Genomic DNA, 25,088 nt, shown 5'->3' on the forward strand with positions numbered 1-25,088 from the left:
TCAAATCTTATTGGTCACATGCGCCGAATACAACAGGTGCAGACATTACAGTGAAATGCTTACTTACAGCCCTTAACCAACAGTGCATTTATTTTTAACAAAAAAAGTAAAAATAAAACAACAACAAAAAAAGTGTTGAGAAAAAAAGAGCAGAAGTAAAATAAAATAACAGTAGGGAGGCTATATACAGTGGGGAAAAAAAGTATTTAGTCAGCCACCAATTGTGCAAGTTCTCCCACTTAAAAAGATGAGAGAGGCCTGTAATTTTCATCATAGGTACACATCAACTATGACAGACAAAATGAGAATTTTTTTTCAAGAAAATCACATTGTAGGATTTTTATGAATTTATTTGCAAATTATGGTGGAAAATAAGTATTTGGTCAATAACAAAAGTTTCTCAATACTTTGTTATATACCCTTTGTTGGCAATGACACAGGTCAAACGTTTTCTGTAAGTCTTCGCAAGGTTTTCACACACTGTTGCTGGTATTTTGGCCCATTCCTCCATGCAGATCTCCTCTAGAGCAGTGATGTTTTGGGGCTGTCGCTGGGCAACACGGACTTTCAACTCCCTCCAAAGATTTTCTATGGGGTTGAGATCTGGAGACTGGCTAGGCCACTCCAGGACCTTGAAATTCTTCTTACGAAGCCACTCCTTCGTTGCCCGGGCGGTGTGTTTGGGATCATTGTCATGCTGAAAGACCCAGCCACGTTTCATCTTCAATGCCCTTGCTGATGGAAGGAGGTTTTCACTCAAAATCTCACGATACATGGCCCCATTCATTCTTTCCTTTACATGGATCAGTCGTCCTGGTCCCTTTGCAGAAAAACAGCGCCAAAGCATGATGTTTCCACCCCCCATGCTTCACAGTAGGTATGGTGTTCTTTGGATGCAACTCAGCATTCTTTGTCCTCCAAACACGACGAGTTGAGTTTTTACCAAAAAGTTCTATTTTGGTTTCATCTGACCATATGACATTCTCCCAATCCTCTTCTGGATCATCCAAATGCACTCTAGCAAACTTCAGACGGGCCTGGACATGTACTGGCTTAAGCAGGGGGACACGTCTGGCACTGCAGGATTTGAGTCCCTGGCGGCGTAGTGTGTTACTGATGGTAGGCTTTGTTACTTTGGTCCCAGCTCTCTGCAGGTCATTCACTAGGTCCCCCCCGTGTGGTTCTGGGATTTTTGCTCACCGTTCTTGTGATCATTTTGACCCCACGGGGTGAGATCTTGCGTGGAGCCCCAGATCGAGGGAGATTATCAGTGGTCTTGTATGTCTTCCATTTCCTAATAATTACTCCAACAGTTGATTTCTTCAAACCAAGCTGCTTACCTATTGCAGATTCAGTATTCCCAGCCTGGTGCAGGTCTACAATTTTGTTTCTGGTGTCCTTTGACAGCTCTTTGGTCTTGGCCATAGTGGAGTTTGGAGTGTGACTGTTTGAGGTTGTGGACAGGTGTCTTTTATACTGATAACAAGTTCAAACAGGTGCCATTAATACAGGTAACGAGTGGAGGACAGAGGAGCCTCTTCAAGAAGAAGTTACAGGTCTGTGAGAGCCAGAAATCTTGCTTGTTTGTAGGTGACCAAATACTTATTTTCCACCATAATTTGCAAATAAATTCATTAAAAATCCTACAATGTGATGTTCTGGATTTTCATTTCTCAATTTGTCTGTCATAGTTGACGTGTACCTATGATGAAAATTACAGGCCTCTCTCATCTTTTTAAGTGGGAGAACTTGCACAATTGGTGGCTGACTAAATACTTTTTTTCCCCACTGTATACAGGGGGGTACCGGTGCAGAGTCAATGTGCGGGGGCACCGGCTAGTTGAGATAGTTGAAGTAATATGTACATGTGGGTAGAGTTAAAGTGACTATGCATAAATAATTAACAGAGTAGCAGCAGCGTAAAAAGGATGGGGTGGGGGGGCAGTGCAAATAGTCCGGGTAGCCATGATTAGCTGTTCAGGAGTCTTATGGCTTGGGGGTAGAAGCTGTTGAGAAGTCTTTTGGACCTAGACTTGGCACTCCGGTACCGCTTGCCGTGCGGTAGCAGAGAGAACAGTCTATGACTAGGGTGGCTGGAGTCTTTGACAATTTTGAGGGCCTTCCTCTGACACCGCCTGGTATAGAGGTCCTGGATGGCAGGAAGCTTGGCCCCAGTGATGTACTGGGCCGTACACACTACCCTCTGTAGTGCCTTGCGGTCGGAGGCCAAGCAGTTGCCATACCAGGCGGTGATGCAACCAGTCAGGATGCTCTCGATGGTGCAGCTGTAGAATTTTTTGAGGATCTGAGGACCCATGCCAAATCTTTTCAGTCTCCTGAGGGGGAATAGGCTTTGTCGTGGCCTCTTCACGACTGTCTTGGTGTGTTTGGACCATGATAGTTCGTTGGTGATGTGGACACCAAGGAACTTGAAGCTCTCAACCTGTTCCACTACAGCCCCGTCGATGAGAATGGGGGCGTGCTCAGTCCTCTTTTTTTCCCTGTAGTCCACAATCATCTCCTTTGTCTTGGTCACGTTGAGGGAGAGGTTGTTGTCCTGGCACCACACGGCCAGGTCTCTGACCTCCTCCCTATAGGCTGTCTCATCGTTGTCGGTGATCAGGCCTACCACTGTTGTGTCGTCGGCAAACTTAATGATGGTGTTGGAGTCGTGCCTGGCCATGCAGTCATGGGTGAACAGAGAGTACAGGAGGGGACTGAGCACGCACCCCTGAGGGGCCCCGTGTTGAGGATCAGTGTGGCAGATGTGTTGTTACCTACCCTTACCACCTGGGGGCGGCCCGTCAGGAAGTCCAGGATCCAGTTGCAGAGGGAGGTGTTTAGTCCCAGGATCCTTAGCTTAGTGATGAGCTTAGAGGGCACTATGGTGTTGAATGCTGAGCTGTAGTCAATGAATAGCATTCTCACGTAGGTGTTCCTCTTGTCCAGGTGGGAAAGGGCAGTGTGGAGTGCAATAGAGATTGCATCATCTGTGGATCTGTTGGGGCGGTATGCAAATTGGAGTGGGTCTAGGGTTTCTGGGATAATGCTGTTGATGTGAGCCATGACCAGCCTTTCAAAGCACTTCATGGCTACAGACGTCAGTGCTACGGGTCGGTAGTCATTTAGGCAGGTTATCTTAGAGTCCTTGGGCACGGGGACTATGGTGGTCTGCTTGAAACATATTGGTATTACAGACTCAGTCAGGGACATGTTGAAAATGTCAGTGAAGACACTTGCCAGTTGGTCAGCACATGCTCGGAGTACACGTCCTGGTAATCCGTCTGGCCCTGCGGCCTTGTTGAATGGTTTTCCACAGGTCTGTCTTCATCCTCCTCAACGAACGTGACCCAATTCATCTCAATAATATGGATTCATGCACACATCCATATTAATACTTATAAATTTCCATATTTCATCTCCATGACCTTCTGGGAGCTCTGCAGGAAGGAACTCTATTACACTAGCTTTACCCTATAGCTCTCCAAGTCCCCTCGTCCATTTCCACCTTCGACTCCTTTTTCCTGAGCCTTCTCTCTACCCAATGGTGTGTGAGCAGTAATTTGTCATCTCCCTCTGAGCGTAACCAAGATGAGATGGCAGGCCCTCAGGGTGGCTAGTCGCTACCACCTGAGCAACCCGCATTTCCCCTTACGTAACTGCTGCAGGTTCTGAGGGGGGAGCAAGGAACAATGGAATACACAGCTGTGGAATACAGAAAGTAAAATAAAATAAAAACGAAGATTCCTCCGAGGGGAAAGAGATGCATTAATCATAACAATAGCTTCAGAAGACAACCTCCATTACATCAGAAGCACAGGAGGACAGGACAGGCACTCAGGAGGAATAGGCACTGGGTAAGCTAAAGCTATAGGTATCTCTTGCTGGAGGGGGCCCTGCCTTAGTGCCTTGCTGCGCTGCCTGCCAGGGCTTCCCACACTCTCAGAACAGCCCCGGGCACACAGCACAGATAAACCAAGAACACATCCTGATCCATGCCCATCTTATTCTCAGGTCCTCTGAATTGTTTTCCAAAGGAACACTCTCCAACTCTACAGTCAAGAATGCCACTAGGTGAAATCAAGAATTCCACTAGGTCACAAGAAGAGAGAGATTAGGACTGTGGAAAAAATGAGCCTACTAAACAAACAAAACAGAATCTACGCTGTTTTTACATTACATTTAAAAACACTCATAAATGTCTGACCACTTGCCACTTGGGAGTAAATGTTAATAGAGAAAATATGCAGGCCGTAAATCAAACCAACCCTGGGTAATTTCACAACGTGTCACAACTGTTTTCCCCCTGACGACAAATGTTCTGCATGTTGAAAATGGGCATACCCATACATGTAACAAGATTGTGTTGACAGCTACAGACGACACCTCCGACCGTAACATTGAATAACAAGGCTTTTACAAAATGATGAGCACAAAACCAATTAAACCACGAAATAAAGAATATGCAAATTTAACAATAAAATCCCTCATCTCAGGAAAGGACCATCTCTGTGTCCAGTCATGCCTTGGAGCTATAACATGGAGGACTGGGCTACAAAGTGATAAAATAAGGAACCATGCTTATAATAGCCTGCCATGTCTTCACATATCACTCCCTGGGTACATGTTAACTGCGGTTTCCTCACCCGCCTCTCTCCCGTCCCTGTTATTTATTTATTTTATTCCCCACAGAACAACACCAGCATCAGCACTAAGGATATTGTCTGTAAAACACACACTCAAACACACTACTGTGCATAAATAGTGTGGATATTTCTCCTCCTGCAGCAGCAGCCCACAAGGGCCTGGAGTATGAAGTCTGAAATGTCAGCAGACAACCAACCCAGGTAATACTTTGGGTTTGGGTGTGTGTGTGTGTGTGTTACTATTGTGTTGGTGATGTGTTATCTGTGGAAATGGTCTCTGAGGGGATATCTTGGGGGACAAAATGGAGGTAGATCATTGGACCAAATTAAAACAAACAGATCAATCACCAACCCAATCAATCACTTAGCAAATATACCTGCCACCTCCCTTTTGGTCATTACTGGTGTGAAGAGAGAGAGGGGAGATCTTTTTCCTGAGGCTGGCTGTTTATGATGATTTTGCCCATGCAGCAAAATTATAGAAACACACATCTGCGTTATGAAGGCTATCCAGTCTATTAGTACAGTCTGTTTTTCCTATCTCTTTGTCATTGATGAATCAAGGCCGTCCTGCCTGCCCCTCCCTCCCCCTACTAGACGTCCTCTGCAGAGGGGAGTGGAGGAGCAATGACAGGAGGGTAGCAGCTGTGAGTTTAGCCTCCCACTGAGTGGTTGCTGATGCTGACTGCTCTAGGGAGGGTCCGTTTTGGCATAATGGGGTGTAAACACAAGAGTGTTGCTCTGACCCTCTGATGGACTCGCTACCACATAAATAAAAGAAAGACACTGCCAGAACAGCCACTACCACCTGCTTGGAGTAGGTTTTCTTCATATGGGTATTATTGTAGAAGTGTCATTGTATTATTATTTTAAGCCTATTATTTGGTGCCCAATGTGTATCTAGTAATTCAATCCATATAGTTCAGGATCTACATTAAAATGTGTTCATTTAGGCTAGATTATAGATCTGACATGGGGTTGTAGGTTTAGGTAAAACATATTGTTGATTAAACTATATTTCCCAGGGTGCAATGGGTTATTAATATTATTCGCATAGTTGAAAGAAACGCAGCAATGCGGTTGTGGACAGTTATTTGGGGTCTCTCTGGTTAGATAGAGATAAGTTGGCCAAAGTTGGCATTTCTTTAGCTTAAACATTTTGGAGACTGTAGGTAAGCCCACTGAAGCAGAACTGTTATTCTGATATCTGTGTAATTATGAAAGCAGGTGTATCTGTCATTAGGCTAACATGTAATTGCTAGCTAGCTAGGGTTAGACTAACGGGGAGAATTAATGTAGCCAAAAGTGCGCACAATGTTTCAGATCAATATTAGCTAGTTATGATAAACAATCTGGTGGCTAGGTGCCACCTCTAGCTAGCCAGCTAATAATATGGGTCAATATTGGAATGAAGCAGCTCTGTCTTATGATTGATTGCGGTTTGACTGGTAGTGGTCTTAGCTGGTCCATAACACTTTTGCTTGTCTCCATCATCTGCTGCATAAATCAAGCATTGAGTGACAAGTGCATTGGACAACTCAATAAATTCTAATGTATTGCACATTTAAAAATATATATAGTAGTAGCTAGATGACCCTTCACACACACAAATACAGTTACAGAGAGTGTGTCAGTGTAAACCATAGTAAACTTAGCTATGGTGCATACTATTCTGTAGCAGCTCATCTCACGAGCCATGTGACATAGAGAGAGTCTCTTCTACAGCACTGAAAGGGAAGCAGAGCAACCCCCTTTCAGAAGCGCTGAGTGAACATGTGTGGCTCACGACTGGCCAGGATGTTCTTTAATATACGGTTGCTATGGAAATGGATGACATGAATGGATCAGTACGGCTAAAAAATCTCCTCGACCCCTCCTCACCTCGTGTTTTTACAGAAATCACTGCGAACAACCTGACGCGTCATAAGGAGATCGGCTGAGGTAAGGATCTCAACATTGCTCTCTCTTGCTGTACATCATAAACAATTATAATTAAAGGATGTTTACCCTTGTACACTTACTGAAGCCAAGAATAATCAATACAAAGCAATGCTGGCAATTGTATGTGAACGTCTTAAAAAAACAAAACAAAAAATTGTCTGTCTTATTTCTAAGTTTTATACATTTGCTAAATGAAAATATATATTATTATATCAGTGTTTAAAATTTCAAGAAATTACCTTGCGTTAATATTGAAGTCACTGTGGTGGGGTAACCTTATTGGAGTGAGGTGAGAAGGACACTGCAGCTTTAAGTCCATTGCAAATATCAGAAACTCATTCTCCTCTTCAGTAACAGTTCCATGAGGCGCCGGCACAGAGAAGAGGCAGGCGCAACAGAAAATGCACACACGCACTAAAACCAGTGTCTCCTTTTCCAATAATCAGCCAGAGCCTTCTCTCTCTCTCTCATCGGTCCAGTTCACGCTCTCCTTTGTTCCTGCAAGAAAAGTCTGTGCATGAGTGTGGTGAGAGAGGGGAGAGAGAGAGAGACAAACGAAGAGACCTGCTCAATTCAATTTCTCATTCCTGTCTCCTCTCCTCTACAGTCCAGTGGAGCTGGCGCTGAGCAGAGGGGCTGAGGATTGGCTTCTGCCCGCTCTAGCACCAGGATCCTCTACAGCCGTCTGGGGTGAGGGGTGGAGGAGACGAGGTGCCTGGCTGGGGCTGGGTGGATGTTGCCTGGAGGAGGGGGGGCCACGGCAGCAGCAGAGGCAGCGGGAGGAAGATGGCATCCACATGCATGCAGATCTTCGCCTTCATCCTGGCATTGCTGGGCATCATGGGGGCCATGGTGGCCACACTGCTGCCCAATTGGAAGGTGAGTGCTGATGTGGGCTCCAACATCATCACAGCCATCTCCCAGATGCAGGGGCTGTGGATGGACTGCACCTGGTACAGCACCGGCATGTTCAGCTGCACCTTGAAGTACTCAGTGCTGTCGCTGCCCGCCTACCTGCAGACTGCCCGCACCACCATGGTGCTGTCCTGTGTGATGGCTGCCATGGGCCTGTGCCTGGCCTCCCTGGGCCTCAAATGTACCCGCTGGGGAGGCGGCCGGCGCTCCAAGAGGCATGCGGCCATCGCCAGTGGGGGCTGCTTCATCGCCGCCGGCTTCCTGTGCCTGGTGCCCGCTTCCTGGTTCACCAACGAGGTCATCACTAACTTCCTGGACCGCAGCGTGCATGAGAGCAATAAGTTTGAGCCCGGGGGGGCCGTGTACGTGGCCTTCCTGTCGGCAGGCTTCCTCTTGGTGGGGGGGTCCATCTTCTGCGTGTCGTGCTCGGGGAAGAGGCCCGGTCACCAGGACATGATCTTACTGCCCCCCCCCAATAAACTCTTACTGCAGCAGAAACAGCAGCTCCTACAGCAACAACAGCTCCTACAGCAACAGCAGCAGGACCAGCTCCAGCACCAGTACTGCTCCCTCTCCCCACTAGACAATAAGACAGGCTACAGCCTGCAGGACTATGTGTAGGCTAAAGCAGCAAGCCACTTGCTACTGCTAGGCAGACCAGTTAGGGGAAACAACTACGGCTTACATTGAGTAAGAGATGGAGGAGGAGGAAACGAGAGAGGAGGGGATCGACTTTGATGGCGGTTTTTTTTCTCCCCCCATCATATCTCTTTCTTTCTCCCCTCTTTTTCTGTTCTGCGAGCACAAGCAGTGGAGGTATTCCCCGAGCAGCCCCTTGGACAGACGGATGGTGAATGTGAAATGCAGCACAGCCGGGGGAGGAAGGAAGGCGCTGCAGAATGGGAGGGGAGCCGCAGCTGAACACATGCAGATACCCCAGCAGTCATCAGTAAATCACATTGAGTTCCCGGGGGAATGGATCAGCTGATAACAAGCCTCCTGTTAATTTCCTTTTCCTCGCCAAAGGTTTGAATTAATAAGCAATCATTTAGCTGCTAATAATCGTTTGGTAACCACCTATTCGGCAAGTCGGCAATATTTATATTATTGTCTCAAAGAGGCAATAAAAGTATGTGGAATTCCCTTTTCATAAGCAAGCTACTGTTGTTTTGAACTATCCACTAGATATGCTAGTTGTTGGGACTGATTTAAGAAACTGTCTTATTTTTGTAGCTAATGGACTGACTGATATTTTTGCCTAAGCATGCTGTCTGGAGCCTGTCTGTGTATAATGCAGAGGAATGCCTGTTAGAGACTGAGACGTACGTAGTGTAGCCAACACAATGACTAAAAAGCTGTAGTACATTATCCTTCCCGCTTAAACTGTTCAAAGAGTGCTGTCAGAATTAGTAAATAGGGTTCTGGGTTTGGAGATGGAACAGAACGGCATACAAACAAAATCCTGGATCTCACCCTGCAGGTAGAGACAGAGAGACAAACAGACAGAGGGAGAGAGACAGAGAGAGACAGAGAGAGAGAGAGACAGAGAGAGAGAGAGAGAGAGAGAGAGAGAGAGAGAGAGAGAGAGAGAGACAGAGAGAGAGAGACAGAGAGGAGACAGAGACAGAGAGAGAGACAGAGAGAGAGACAGAGAGAGAGAGAGAGAGAGGAGAGACAGAGAGGAGACAGAGACAGAGAGAGACAGAGAGAGAGACAGAGAGACAGACAGAGAGAGACAGAGAGAGAGAGAGACAGAGAGAGAGACAGAGAGAGAGACAGAGAGAGAGACAGAGAGAGATAGAGAGAGAGAGAGAGAGACAGAGAGAGACGGAGAGAGAGACAGAGAGAGAGACAGAGAGAGAGACAGAGAGAGAGAGACAGAGAGAGAGACGGAGAGAGAGAGAGAGAGAGAGAGAGAGACAGAGAGAGAGAGACGGAGAGAGAGACGGAGAGAGAAACGGAGAGAGAGACAGAGAGAGAGACAGAGAGAGAGAGAGACAGAGAGAAAGAGACTCCTCCAGCAGAGTCGACTGTATGACATGTTTCTTGTTGCTTTACTATTAAGCTCCAAAAACAAAAACGAGCTGCTTTCTTTAAGCTGGGCTACACACTACTCATGCATTACGCATCCAAAACACTCATACAACCACAGACACACAGTTCACACCCATCCACACATAGATTACACAACCACACAGTTCACACCCATCCACACATTGATTACAACCACACAGTTCACACCCATCCACACATAGATTACACAACCACACAGTTCACACCCATCCACACATTGATTACAACCACACAGTTCACACCCATCCACACATTGATTACAACCACACAGTTCACACCCATCCACACATAGATTACACAACCACACAGTTCACACCCATCCACATGTAGATTACACAACTACACAGTTCACACCCATCCACACAGATTACACAACCACACAGTTCACACCCACCCACACAGATTACACAACCACACACACACACAAACACACACTGTACCATCTGCCACACTGGGCTGTGTGTACTGTTCATCCTGCTGTCCGCCTCCTCACTGCCATGGAAACGGGATCCTGTGGCCAAATATCTTTATTGTCTGGGGAGGGGTGTCAGCCAGTACTTTGGAGGTTGGTTAGGGGGGCATCTCTCTCTCTCTCTCTCTCTCTCTGCATGGCCCCATAAGCCTTGTGAAGAGCCTCCACACATGCTTCACTAATCCCCTTTATTAGCCCAGTGACAGGAAGCATCAAGCCACTGTTCCACCCAGGTCTGTCTGGGAAATGCTCTCTTTATGTTGTCCCATATTACAGTGTATCAATTAGTGTTATGGGGAAAAAGGTATGCGTTTTGAAAATAAAGTCTGATTATTAGAATTGTAGCTCAGTTGGTAGAAAATGGCGCTTGCAATGCCAGGATAGTGGGTTCGATTCCCGGGATCACCCATACGTAATATGTATGCACGCTTGACTGTAAGTCGCTTTGGATAAAAACGTCTGCTAACTGGCATATATTATTGACTGCAGCAGCGTGGCAGATTTGCCTCCAAATCTAGAAAACTGTTTCAGTCATTCCTCTATATGTGACTTGTTTAGTGCGTCAGCAGTGCATATGCTACTGTTTAGCACCTGCAGGAGATTGTGTGGCTAAAGTTAAAGCAACTTCTCATCTTTCCTACAGTACCTGTCAGCCTCTCTCTGTTTCACCCGCTCTCTGTTTCACCCTCTCTCTGTTTCACCCGCTCTCTCCATCTATAGCCGTCTTTTTCTAAAGTGAAGTAAAGTAGCATTTCTCTCTGACTGACAGGGAACACTGTTGCATGTTGAGAACACGCTGGTCAACAAACACACAACACCCGCCACCTACTCTACTGCGCTTTAACACAGTCAACTTCTCATGTGTGTCTGTACACGGCTGAGAGGAGGGGAGAGGACAGGCCTGGTGACAGGCCCTGGCAGTGATGTGTAGAGCAGGCTGTGTGTTGTTCATTCTCTCCCTCTCGCACACTGTTTTTTACGGGGCGAGCAGATGGCTAAGCCCAGCTCGCCACCTGCAGGCGGCTGCCTGCACACTGGAGGCATCACTAGAGGTCCTGGCAGCCTGTTTCACACCCTATATGCTCAGTGTAGAGCAGAGAGGACTGGACTGGGCATCAGTATAATAATACACTGCCCAATGCCCAGGCACCCCTTACGAACGCAATAAAACGATGACAAGAATGTGAATGTGCCCTCGTGAACAAACTGAATACATACCGACACATATACGTGTTTGAGAATGTGCCAAATCAACTCCTGTCAAGTTTGATACTGTATGTAGTTCATGCTGTTTACTTTTTTTATAACATTTGTTTGTATGGGAATTATACATTGACATATGTTTTATGGATGAATTCCTTGTTGTGCGAGGCCAAGTCTTGAGTAAGCTAGACACGTGTGTACAGTAGGATGCAGCTTTCCAGGCTTGTTTTTTCAACCTTATTATTCCAATATATTCCAAAGCACACAATCATTTCAGACACATAAACAATTCTGGTTTCATCGGGAAAGGCTTGCACACTTCTTTATTTATTTGTTATAATGTTTAAATCATGCTTCAGGATATCTTATTCATTACAAGTCTGCAGAGAACTGTACGCATTTGGCTAGGACATTTGTGGACTTAATTAGAATTTTTCTGCCAAGGTAACATACTTTCCTATTTCATTCAAATGTCTTTTATCATGTTCATACACTGTATCTTCTTTATAAGAAGACTACTCGATTGCACCTTTGCTTGTGTTACCTTGTTTGACAGCGCAGTTTGTTTCAAGTGGCTGAGCATTGCAAGTCTTCTGGAACGGTTCAAATGTACATAATACAACTGGCAGTCTGAAAAAGAGCAAAGCCATTTCTGTCTAATGCGATTTGAGCAGGCCAATGTGAGCTGGCGGTTTGTTCCGTAGATGTGCAGCCATCCTCAGCCAGCCAGCCATTTCATTAGCTTCACATGGCCTAGATGTCTAAACAGTGCAGCTCTCCTGCAGAACCAAGACAATAATGATCATTTTGATAATTGCAGCTTATTTTTGTGGATGCTTTAGCACTTCTTAATTTGCCAGAGGACTTTGAACAGTTCTGGTTACTGTTGTCTAAATGTGCTTGTGCAAGTAGTTATATTTTTTACTAATAAAAAACTATTTTGTGGAAGCAGAGCAATATGCCTATATTAAATTACTGTGTGTGTACGTGTGTGTGTGTGTGTGTGTGTGTGTGAGCAGTTCGGGATGGCTCTCAGCTTCCTGCCAAAAACACAGATTTCTGGAAGGTACTGGATGTACCGTGCGTAGGCAAGCAGGCAGGCTGTCTGTTCATACTGTTCTTATATCCTCTAAATACACAGCAGCTCTCTGAAAAACAGCTCAAAGAAGAGATGGAGGTTTCATTCCCGTTATAACACGTATCCATAAAACATTACATACCGTCTGCAAATGGGATTGAAAAAAGCCAAAACACTCTCTATAAAGCACGTTCAGAATCCAGTTCTCTCTCATTGAGACGTAAACACGCAACACTTCACAGAGGTATGGAGAGAGCATCAGCAAGTGGCATGAAATAACTAACCCTGTGAGAGTTGTTGCAAATGGGGATTATTTTGTCTGTTGTATGTCTGTCTGAGTGAGAACATAATGATAATGAATGACAGCATGTGTAGGTTAGCTGCTGCAACATTTATACAATTAGACTGGAATACAAAGCAACAGCTGATAAAGCCAGTCAGTCAGCATTGGTAACATGGAGGAGTGCAATCTGTATCCCCCGTCCCTTCCTCTGGGTCCACCGAGCATCCCATCAGCCAAACGGGCATCAAAACAGCCTCGCCAGCTTTACATCTGACTCATATGAAGAGGAATGCCAAGTCAGACTGGAGAGAAATATCCAATACTAAGACCCCACAAATACTGGTCTTACTTCCAGCTGGGGAATAAATCCCTGCTTTTCATACATGAAGTAGATGCCTTAAAGCCTCCATGCAGTCTTTATAATTTCATTTTAAAATCATCACTGTATGTCTCATAAATCACTGTGTGTTTATTTGATCAAAAATAACTCCAAATATTGAGACCAAGGTCTCTTTTACAGATGAGCCCCGAAAATACACACATCAAAATGCAAGCAGAAAAACAAACACGGACATAAAAAACTAAAACATTCATCAGTAATAAGGTCCTCAATCAGCTTCCTGAATTGCCCTAGAGGCACCAGAACATAACATGTAAGAACATTTGGAAAATTGTTCCATCAATAAGGTAAAAAAAAACTATACTGAACAAAAATATAAAACACAACATGCAACAATTTCAAAGATTTTACTGAGTTACAGTTCATTTAAGGAAATCAGTCAATTGAAATGAATTCATTAGGCCCTAATCTATGAATTTCACATGACTGGTCAGGGGTGGAGCCTTGTATGGGCCTGGGAGGGCATAGGTCCACACACTGGGGAGCCAGGCCAAGCCAATCAGAATGAGTTTTTTCCCAACAAAAATGATTTATTACAGACAGAAACTCCCCCAGCTTCTTGATATGCCACACCTGACAGGTGGATGGATTATCTTGGCAAAGGAGAAATGCTCACTAACAGGGATGTAAACAAATTTGTGCACAACATTTTAGAGAAATAAGCTTTTTGTGCATATGGAAATTTCGGGGATTTTTTTCTTTCAGCTCTTGAAACATAGGACCAGCACTTTACATGTTGCAAGCATATTTGGGATGCTCTGGATCGACATGTACGACAGTGTGTTCCAGTTCCTGCCAATATCCAGCAACTTCGCAAAGCCATTGAAGAGGAGTGGGACAACATTCCACAGGCCACAATCCAACAGCCTGATCAACTCTATGCGAAGGAGATGTGTCGCGCTGCATGAGGCAAATGGTGGTCACACCAGATACTGACTGGTTTTCTGATCCAAGCTCCTACCTTTAAAGAAAAAAAAGGTATCTGTGACCAACAGATGCATATCTGTATTCCCAGTCATGTGAAATCAAATCGACAGATTCTTATAAAATCTACTGTAACTCAGTAAAATCTTTGAAAATGTTGCATGTTGCGTTTATATTTTTGTTCAGTGTAGATAGTTACTCTGCGAGAGAATCCCGCGTCTCATTACAGCTGATTACAACCAAGTCGAGGTGGGATGTTCGGAGATATGTGGCTTTCCTGAAACAAACATGGATTATTCAAGGCTCTCTCTCCTCTTGGTTATGCAACAGGGTGGAGATGAAATAGCAGCTCCCCTCTTGGGTAAACGCTAATAAGATCCGCTCCTCTGTGTATTTAACCTACATTTCCTTCAAAGGGTTTCACCCTGAGATACCGTCATGACAGATCAGGGATATGGGCTCAGATGAGAGCATTGAACCCAGCAGACCTGCAGGCACAGGGGTTAATCCAACGGTATATCCCACCTTGAGCATCGAGACAAGTCGTACAGCGCACGCTCAGTTACAACGAGATGCATGATATAGGCTGTAATGTAGGTGGTTGAGGCTCTAAAACAAAACATGTGAGCGTAAATCAGCTCTTTATCGATAACGTTTTTAAAATCGATAACATTTTACAACCAGAGTTATTAAATAAATATCCATGATTCATAAGGGTGGTTGATAATAAGGATATCACTAACAAGCATCTAGCCGTGAAGCAGCTCTGGAGTCATGATGTTGGCAAGTACAAAGACAGATATAGGCTAAACCTAATCTCAACGCCCTACCGCTCATCAAAACCCCATCAGCAATAACTGTAGTGCTGTAATGCATCGCTGAGAACAATCACCCAAAGCGTGCCAATATTTCACCTTAGTTAATGTGAGGCATTTTCTTCTGGACAACCATCGTCTTCATGAGAGTCCATATTGGAGATATAATACGGTCATCAACAGCAGCTGAAAATGACCTTTGCCCCTCCTGTTCCAGTACACATCTGAGGCTGGGGGAGTAATGGCAATGACCTTGCTGCTGCAGTGAAGTGCTGAGAGAAGCAGTATGAGCTACGCTAGATGACAAAGACACCCTCACAATTCAAATAAACATTTTAATATTTAAGATCACCATAAGCATCAGTTATTGCACTAAAAAGATTGGCTAAAGGTAAGGTACACTACATGACAACAGAGTGATGAATAGAACAAGTGATCTATTGAAACAGACCTTTCCTCACACTTAATTATTAGGCATTGTTTCAAGGGGGGTCCTGAATGAACCAAAGCTTGTAAAAGACAGGGTTGCAAGATGTTAAAAAACAGGAAATCAGAGCTGGTTATGGCATCTGGAGAATCTAAAACAATATATATTGTTATTGCATTGCAAATTTTTTTTTATCTACAATAATTGTATTACTCTAGCTTGAAACTAATTAAATCAAACATAAAAAAATATTACAGCACAGACGACATTTTTTCCAGCAGCCCAGGCTTTCTATTTTGTGTGTATATGTGAAAAGAACACCTCAGTTGAAGTGCCCACTGAACAGGCTGAAATGAAACATGTAGTGCTTGATATTTTTTATTATAATCTTTTTTTTAAAACACAGTAGAGTTAACAGCTTATGTATTGATCCTTTCAGTGCCTTCAGAAAGTATTCATACCCCTTGACTTATTCTACATTTTGTTGTTTTACAGACTGAATTCAAAATGGATTAAATAGATTTTTGTTCTCACCTATCTACACACAATATTCCATAATGTACAATAAATATTTTTAAGAATGTTTGCAAATGTATTGAAAATGAAATACAGATATATCTCATTTACATAAGTATTCATACCCCTGAGTCAATACATGTAAGAATCACCTTTGGCAGCGATTACAGCTGTGAGTCTTTCTAAGTAAGTCTCTATGAGCTTTGCACACCTGGGTTTTACAATATTTGCACATTTTTCTTTAAAAACCTTCTTCAAGCTCTGTCAAGTTGGTTGTTGATCATTGCTAAACAGTCATTTTCAAGTCTTGCCATAGATTTTCAAGCCGATTTAACTGTAACTAGGCCACTCAGGAACATTCAATGTCGTCTTGGTAAGCAACTTCAGTGTATATTTGGTCTTGTGTTTTAGGTTATTGTCCTGCTGAAAGATTAATTTGTCTCCCAGTCTGTTGGAAAGCAGACTGAACCAGGTTTTCCTCTAGGATTTTGCCTGTGCTAAGCTCTATTCCATTTATTTTTATCCCCCCAAAAACCTCCCTTGCCGATGACAAGCATACCCATAACACGATGCAGCCACATGATGCAGCAACCACCATGCTTGAAAATGAAGAGTGGTACTCAGTGATGTGTTTTGTTGGATTTGCCCCAAACATAACGCTTTGTATTCAGGACATTAAGTACATTTCTTTGCCATATTTTTTGCATTTTTACTTTAATTGCAAAAGGATGCATGTTTTGGAATATGATTTATTATGTACAGACTTTTGTCTTTTCACTCTGTTGATCCATCCTCAATTTTCTCCTATCACAACCATTAAACTCTGTAACTGTTTTAAAGTCACCATTGGCCTCATGGTCAAATCCCTGAGCGGTTTTCTTCCTCTCCGGCAACTGAGTTAGGAAGGACGCCTGTATCTTTGTAGTGACTGGGTGTATTGATATACCATCCAAAGTGTAATTAATAACTTCACCATGCTCAGACGGATATTCAATGTCTGTTTCTGTGGGTTTTTTTTTTACACATCTACCAATGCGAAACCTTCTTTGCGAGGCATTGGAAAACCTCCCTGGTCTTTGTGTTTAAATCTGTGTTTGAAATTCACTGCTCGACTGAGGGACCATACAGATAATTGTATGTGTGGGGTACAGAGATCAGGTGGTCATTCAAAAATCATGTTAAACACTATTATTGCACACAGAGTGAGTCCATGCAACTTACAGTATCTGACTTGTTCAGCACATTTTTACTCCTGATCTTATTTAGGATGCCATAAAAAAAAAGGGGTTGAATACTTATTGACTCAAGACATTTCAGCTTTTCATTCTTAATTAATTTGTAAACATTTCTAAAAACAAAATTCCACTTCGACATTATGGGGTCTTGCGTGTAGGCCAGTCACACAAAATCTCTGTTTAACCCATTTTAAATTCAGGCTGTAACACAACAAAACATGGAAAAGGTCATGGGGTGTGAATACTTTCTGAAGGCACTGTAGCTACTTTTTCTCAACATTTGCATAGTGTTTCACAGAACCCGCCTGTGATTGCCTGTTTGAAGCTGACCTTCTTTTCCTGAAACATGGCCAGGATTCTATGTTTCAGAATACCTAAATGTTTCTTGGCGTGGATGTTGCTCATGTTAAACTGCCAACACTGAATCATGGCTAACCCAGCATTCATTTCAGATAGGAGGTCAAATGTAATCTCTTGAGACGTTGATAAGCCAACTCTGCCAACCTAGGCATTTTGTTTAAGGGAGGATTAATACTTTTTTATAATTGTTACCTTGGGACTATGATGTATCGAGTCCAAGCCGTCAGGCGTTAACTTTCCTATACTCTTGATACCATGGTTGACCCCGTTTATAGGATAGGAATAGGCCTAGATGAATTGTGTGCTGTAGTACAATGTCAAATAAAATAGAAATGCTTCGTAAAAACAACAGGTGTAGACTAACAGTGAAATGCTTACATACGAGCCCTTCCCAACAATGCAGAGAGAAAGAAAATGAGAAATAATAGAAAAGTAATAACACGTAATAATGAATACACAATGAGTAACGATAACTGAGCTATAACCAGGAATAAAGTGACAGATAATCAGTAGCAGCAGCATATGTGATGAGTCAAAAAAGTTAGTGCAAAAAGAGTCAATGCAGATAGTCCGGGTAGCTATTTGGTTAACTACTTACAAGTCTTATGGCTTGGGGGTAGAAGGTGTTCAGGGTCCTGTTGGTTCCAGACTTGGTGCATCGGTACTGCTTGCAGTGCGGTAGCAGAAAGAACAGTCTATGACTTGGGTGGCTGGAGTCTGACAATTTTTAGGGCTTTCCTCTGACACTAACTGGTATATACACTACTACAATAGTATGTGGACACCTCTTCAAATTAGTGGATTCGGCTATTTCAGCCACACCTGTTGCTGGCAGGTGTATAAAATAGAGCACACAGTCATGCAATCTCCATAGACAAACATTGGCAGTAGAATGACCCGTACAGAAGAGCTCAGTGACATTCAACATGGCACCGTAATAGGATGCCACCTTTCCAACAAGTCAGTCTGTCAAATTTCTGCCCAGCTAGAGCTGGCCCGGTCAAATGTAAGTGCTGTTATTGTGAAGTGGAAATGTCTAGGAGCAACAACGGCTCAGCCACAAAGTGGTAAGCCACACAAGCTCACAGAATGGGACCGCCGAGTGCTGAAGCGTGTAAAGATCGTCTGACCTCGGTTGCAACACTCACTACCGAGTTCCAAAATGCCTCTGGAAGCAATGTCAGCACAATAACTGTTTGTCGGGAGCTTCATGAAATGGGTTTCCATGGCCGAGCAGCCGCACACAAGCCTAAGATCACCATGCGTAATGCCAAGCATCGGCTGGAGTGGTGTAAAGCTTGTCGCCATTGGACTCTGGAGCAGTGGAAACGAGTTCTCTGGTGTGACGAATCACACTTCACCATCTGGCAGTCCGATGGACGAACCTGAGGAAGAATGGTCTGGGGTTGTTTTTCATGGTTCGGGCTAGGCCCCTTAGTTCCAGTGAAGGGAAATCTTAACGCTACAGCATACAATGGCATTCTAGACGATTCTGTGCTTCCAACTTTGTGGCAACACTTTGGGGAAGGCCCTTTCCTGTTTCAGAATGACAATGTCCCCGTGCACAAAGCGAGGTCCATACAGAAATGGTTTTCGAGATCGGTGTGGAAGAACTTGACTGGGCTGCACAGAGTCGTGACCTCAACCCCATCGAACACCTTTGGGATGAATTGGAACGCCGACTGCGGGCCTAATCGCCCAACATCAGTGCCTGACCTCATTAATGCTCGTGGCTGAATGGAAGTAAGTCCTCGCAGCAACGTTCTAATATCTAGCGGAAATCATTCCCAGAAGAGTGGAGGCTGTTATAGCAGCAAAAGGGGGACCAACTCCATATTAATGCCCATGATTTTGGAATGAAATGTTCGATGAGCAGGTGTCCACATAATTTTGGTAATGTAGTGTAGGTTCTGGATGGCAGGGAGCTTGGCCCTAGTGATGTACTGTACCTCTGTAGCACCTTGCGTCAGATGCCAAGCAGTTGCCATAACAAGCGGTGATGCAGCCAGTGAAGATGCTCTCAATGGTGCAGCTGTAGAGCTGTAGTATGTGCTCTAGGAGAAAGACCCGTACAGCCTCACTGGATAGATTTATTGGTTATTGTTGTTGAGAGGAGAAAGTTTGACTGTCGGAGGGAGCAAGGTGAGCCGCGTGCTCTACCAAAGATAGGCTACTCACTAAGTCAGGTTGGATCACTAGTTTCTCCTTTCATCTGTGGCGCTGCTTTCCTGTTCTAGTCTACAAGTGTTGCACTATATATGGGCAGCTTAATTAGATCTATATATATATATATATATATATCTCTATACACACACTACCAGTCAAAAGTTTGGACACACCTACTCATTCAATGGTTTTTCTTTATTTTTACATTGTAGAATAATAGTGAAGACATCAAAACTATGAAATAACACATATGGAATAATGTAGTAACCAAAAAAGTGTTAAACAAATCAAAATACAGATTCTTCAAAGTAGCCACCCTTTGCCTTGATGACAGCTTTGCACACTCTTGGCATTCTCTCAACCAGCTTAACCTGGAATGCTTTTCCAACAGTCTCAAAAGAGTTCCCATAAAAAGCTGAATACTTGTTGGCTGCTTTTCCTTCACTCTGCGGTCCAACTCATCCCAAACCACCTCAATTGGGTTGAGGTCGGGGGATTGTGGAGGCCAGGTCATCTGATGCAGCACTCCATCACTCTCCTTCTTGGTAAAATATCCCTTACACAGCCTGGAGGTGTGTTGGGTCATTGTCCTGTAGAAAAACAAATGATAGTCCCACTAAGCCCAAACCAGATGGGATGGCGTATCGCTGCAGAATGCTGTAGTAGCCATGCTGGTTAAGTGTGCCTTGAATTCTAAATAGACAGTGTCACCAGCAATGCACCCCCACACCATAACACCTCCTCCTCCATGCTTTACCATGGGAAATACACATGCGGAGATCATCCGTTCACCCACACCGCGTTTCACGGCTGTTGGAACCAAAAATCTCCAAATTGGACTCCTGACCAAAGGACACATTTCCACCAGTCTAATGTCCATTGCTTGTGTTTCTTGGCCCAATCATGTCTCTTCTTATTATTGGTGTCCTTTAGTAGTGGTTTCTTTGCAGCAATTCGACCATGAAGGCCTGATTCACAGTTCCCTCTGAACAGTTGATGTTGAGATGCGTCTGTTACTTGAACTCTGTGAAGCATTTATTTGGGCTGCAATTTCTAAGGCTAGTAACTCTAATGAACTTATCCTCTGCAGCAGCGGTAACTCTGGGTCTTCCATTACTGTGGCGGTTATCATGAGAGCCAGTTTCATCATAGCGCTTGATGGTTTTTGGGACTGCACTTGAAGAAACTTTCAAAGTTCTTGAAATGTTCCGTATTGACTAACATTCATGTCTTAAAGTAATGATGGACTGTCATTTGTCTTTGCTTATTTGAGCTGTTCTTGCCATAATATGGACTTGGTCTTTCACCAAATAGGGCTATCTTCTGTATACCCCCCCCTACTTTGTCACAACAGAACTGATTGGCTCAAACGCATTAAAGAAGGAAATAAATTCCACAAATTAACTTTTAAGAAGGCACACCTGTTAATTTAAATGCATTCCAGGTGACTACCTCATGAAGCTGGTTGAGAGAATGCCAAGTGTGCAAAGCTGTCATCAAGGCAAAGGGTGGCTATTTGAAGAATCTCAAATATAACATATATTTTGATTTGTTTAACACTTTTTTGGTCACTACATGATTCCATGTGTGTTATTTCATAGTTTTGATGTCTTCACTATTATTCTACAATGTAGAAAATAGTAAAAATAAAGAAAAACTCTTGAATGTGTAGGTCTGTCCAAACTTTTGACTGGTACTGTGTATATATATATATATATATATATATATATATACATACAGTGGGGAAAAAAAGTATTTAGTCAGCCACCAATTGTGCAAGTTCTCCCACTTAAAAAGATGAGAGAGGCCTGTAATTTTCATCATAGGTACACGTCAACTATGACAGACAAAATGAGGAAAGAAAATCCTGAAAATCACATTGTAGGATTTTTTATGAATTTATTTGCAAATTATGGTGGAAAATAAGTATTTGGTCAATAACAAAAGTTTCTCAATACTTTGTTATATACCCTTTGTTGGCAATGACACAGGTCAAATGTTTTCTGTAAGTCTTCACAAGGTTTTCTTACACTGTTGCTGGTATTTTGGCCCATTCCTCCATGCAGATCTCCTCTAGAGCAGTGATGTTTTGGGCCAGTCGCTGGGCAACACAGACTTTCAACTCCCTCCAAAGATTTTCTATGGGGTTGAGATCTGGAGACTGGCTAGGCCACTCCAGGACCTTGAAATGCTTCTTACGAAGCCACTCCTTCGTTGCCCGGGCGGTGTGTTTGGGATCATTGTCATGCTGAAAGACCCAGCCACGTTTCATCTTCAATGCCCTTGCTGATGGAAGGTTTTCACTCAAAATCTCACGATACATGGCCCAATTCATTCTTTCCTTTACACGGATCAGTCATCCTGGTCCCTTTGCAGAAAAACAGCCCCAAAGCATGATGTTTCCACCCCCATGCTTCACAGTAGGTATGGTGTTCTTTGGATGCAACTCAGCATTCTTTGTCCTCCAAACACGACGAGTTGAGTTTTTACCAAAAAGTTATATTTTGGTTTCATCTGACCATATGACATTCTCCCAATCCTCTTCTGGATCATCCAAATGCACTCTAGCAAACTTCAGACGGGCCTGGACATGTACTGGCTTAAGCAGGGGCACACGTCTGTCACTGCAAGATTTGAGTCCCTGGCGGCATAGTGTGTTACTGATGGTAGGCTTTGTTACTTTGGACCCAGCTCTCTGCAGGTCATTCACTAGGTCCCCCCGTGTGGTTCTAGGATTTTTACTCACCGTTCTTGTGATCATTTTGACCCCACGGGGTGAGATCTTGCGTGGAGCCCCAGATCGAGGAAGATTAACAGTGGTCTTGTATGTCTTCCATTTCCTAATAATTGCTCCCACAGTTGATTTCTTCAAACCAAGCTGCTTACCTATTGCAGATTCAGTCTTCCCAGCCTGGTGCAGGTCTACAATTTTGTTTCTGGTGTCCTTTGACAGCTCTTTGGTCTTGGCCATAGTGGAGTTTGGAGTGTGACTGTTTGAGGTTGTGGACAGGTGTCTTTTATACTGATAACAAGTTCAAACAGGTGCCATTAATCAAGGTAATGAGTGGAGGACACAGGAGCCTCTTAAAGAAGAAGTTACAGGTCTGTGAGAGCCAGAAATCTTGCTTGTTTGTAGGTGACCAAATACTTATTTTCCACCATAATTTGCAAATAAATTCATTAAAAATCCTACAATGTGATTTTCAGGATTGTTTTTTCTCAATTTGTCTGTCATAGTTGACGTGTACCTATGATGAAAATTACAGGCCTCTCTCATCTTTTTAAGTGGGAGAACTTGCACAATTGGTGGCTGACTAAATAATTTTTTTCCCCACTGTGTGTGTGTGTATATATATATATATACACATACACACACACACACACACACACACACACACTGTAAGCCAAACATCTGTACAGATTTCCTATCTTTCCTATCCAGTTCTGGTTATAGACCACGCGTACATGGACCCATTGAGGTGTATAGAGGGCAAACTTGCCACTAGACAGGAAAGCCCTTAATGGGCTTTGCTATCACAGAAGCGATCAATAGCAATGATCAGAGGTGTGCCCTCTATACATTTCTATGGACAGCAGCTGTCATGACATTTATCCAAACAGCCTTTCTCTGCTCGCCCGAGAACTAAATGAGGAAACAAGTGGAGATCTGATCATGGAAACACACGACTGGTAGAGATATAATTCTGAAAGTAACGCACACGTTGTTTGACAAAGTAACTAACAATATTACCCAATTTGAGAAAGTAACTCAGTAGGGGCTGTGTACAAGGAAAACATCTGTACAGCCCTCCCCCTCAGAGACTGGGGCTGGGGAGGCAGGGTGGGTAGCTGATCGCTGATGCAGCCATTACTCAGGATGGCTGGTGACGGCTCCAGACAACCATCTGCTGGAGGTACGCTTCACTCTCCCTTCAGATCAATCAACGTCATGAATCTGTCTCCGGGCGTTCTCCTCTCCTACGGCATGTGGAGGACATCCTGACTGCAAGCTGCAGCCTTCCCACTCTTATCTCTCCTACTGCTCTCTCCCACTGTCTTCCAATCTCTCCACCTCTCTTCTCAATCACTCCCACTAACTCTTTCCACCTCCCATTCTCTCCCTCTCTCTTTCAAGCTCTCCCTCAAGCTCTCCCTCAAGCTTTCTCTCTCTTTCAAGCTCTCTTTCTGTCTGTGGAGCTTGGAGGCCTGGGGGTCTACTGTGGAGAAGCAGCACTCTAGGACGTGATGGAGCAACTATTGACTGACTTATAGACCCGTCAATGACAGACAGCCAGATTTCAATCACATTCTGCCAGGAAAGAACTGTGCAGGCTAGAGGAGAGGAGGGAGGGGCGAAGTGGATGGGCAAGTCTCACTGACATGCTCTCCTCTCTTTGTCCGAATAACCTCCATTTTAGGAAAGGCAGTGAGAAACACAGGGTTGGCGATGATGTTGAAGGGATGAAGAAAGGAACACAGTGTCACATGATCTCCAATCTCTATTAAATCAGAGATACACAACCATTAAATGTACTTTGTCCTTTCTATTAAGCCAATAAGAACATAACATTTGCAATTTACAAGTGACCTGTATCACCACAAGCAGCCATTTTGTATTTTCTTCTTGAATATGTATATTAACACACACAGCTAATCAGGGAGGAGAGTGACAGGGGTGTGAATGTGATCTGTGACAGGCAGACCTAGGGCACACTGGACTGGAGGGCAAATGACGAGTCAGCCAATCACGCTGGATGGAAGCCTTCAAGGACAATCAGAGTCAGTCAATGTGACAGAGGTAGCCAGTGCATTCATTCCAGGGGATGAGAACATGCATGGTAACAGATTAAACAACATAAGGCCTATCTCCTCACAAGTTACGACACGTCAATATGGACCAGCAGCTGCTAATGTAAAATGGATTAAACCTTTTCTCCCATCTAATCACCAGTCAGCTACAATGTGACTCTCTTTCCCTCAGGTTAAAATGTATTAACCACTAAATCCAGTAATGTTTTTTTTCCTCTAACAACTGCCATTTTCTCACCATTGTGTTTTAAAAGGTTCAATGTATTAATTATGTTCTCTGGTGTTTGTTGGTTAGAGCATTCAACTATTAAATGCATTTTTCACAAATAAGGTGAGAGGAGGTTACACTGCTAATTGCTATATCTGTAACATAGCCCCTGCTTCTGGTTTGATGTACTGTAAAAATGGGAGATAGCATAGCCGTGTGTTGCACACAGCGTGGGGCCGTCAGGTTCTTTGTAACACATTTTCTCAGAACTGTTGAACAACATAATTACAGCTATGCAGCAGCAATGTTCCTTCATCTGTATTAACCTGTTCCTACAGATTTTAAGATACACATCACACACACACACACACACACACACACACACACACTTACCAGAACCGGGTTACCACAGATCAGATGTGACTGATACATGCCAGAAATAAATTTTAAAAAACAGAGAAAAGTGACGACTACAATTCAATTTGAGCAAATCCCTATGCATAAAAAACACAATTAGCAATCCAAAGCTACAGAGAGAGCAGGATAATACCAACAATTAGAACATTGAGCGGATTTGTTGGATTTGTCTAGCTTGGCTATGTGAACGTTCTCCTCGG

At 43.7% G+C, this 25,088-nt stretch overlaps 2 protein-coding genes across 5 annotated transcripts in view; one reads left to right on the forward strand and one right to left on the reverse strand.

Annotated features, from left to right (window-relative positions):
* The window catches only part of LOC121539163 (dimethyladenosine transferase 1, mitochondrial-like), a 36,940-nt gene that overhangs the window by 6,122 nt on the left and 5,730 nt on the right, over window positions 1-25,088 (reverse strand). The gene's annotated exons all lie outside the window — the stretch shown is intronic.
* Window positions 6,078-9,051, forward strand: LOC121539164 (claudin-20-like). Its single transcript, XM_041847468.2, has 2 exons — window positions 6,078-6,587; window positions 7,195-9,051. The coding sequence occupies exon 2, from the start codon at window positions 7,374-7,376 to the stop codon at window positions 8,121-8,123; it is 750 nt and encodes a 249-aa protein (XP_041703402.1). The 5' UTR covers window positions 6,078-6,587; window positions 7,195-7,373; the 3' UTR covers window positions 8,124-9,051.

The sequence above is a fragment of the Coregonus clupeaformis genome, chromosome 25, assembly GCF_020615455.1.
Source record: "Coregonus clupeaformis isolate EN_2021a chromosome 25, ASM2061545v1, whole genome shotgun sequence".
Lineage (NCBI taxonomy): Eukaryota > Metazoa > Chordata > Actinopteri > Salmoniformes > Salmonidae > Coregonus > Coregonus clupeaformis.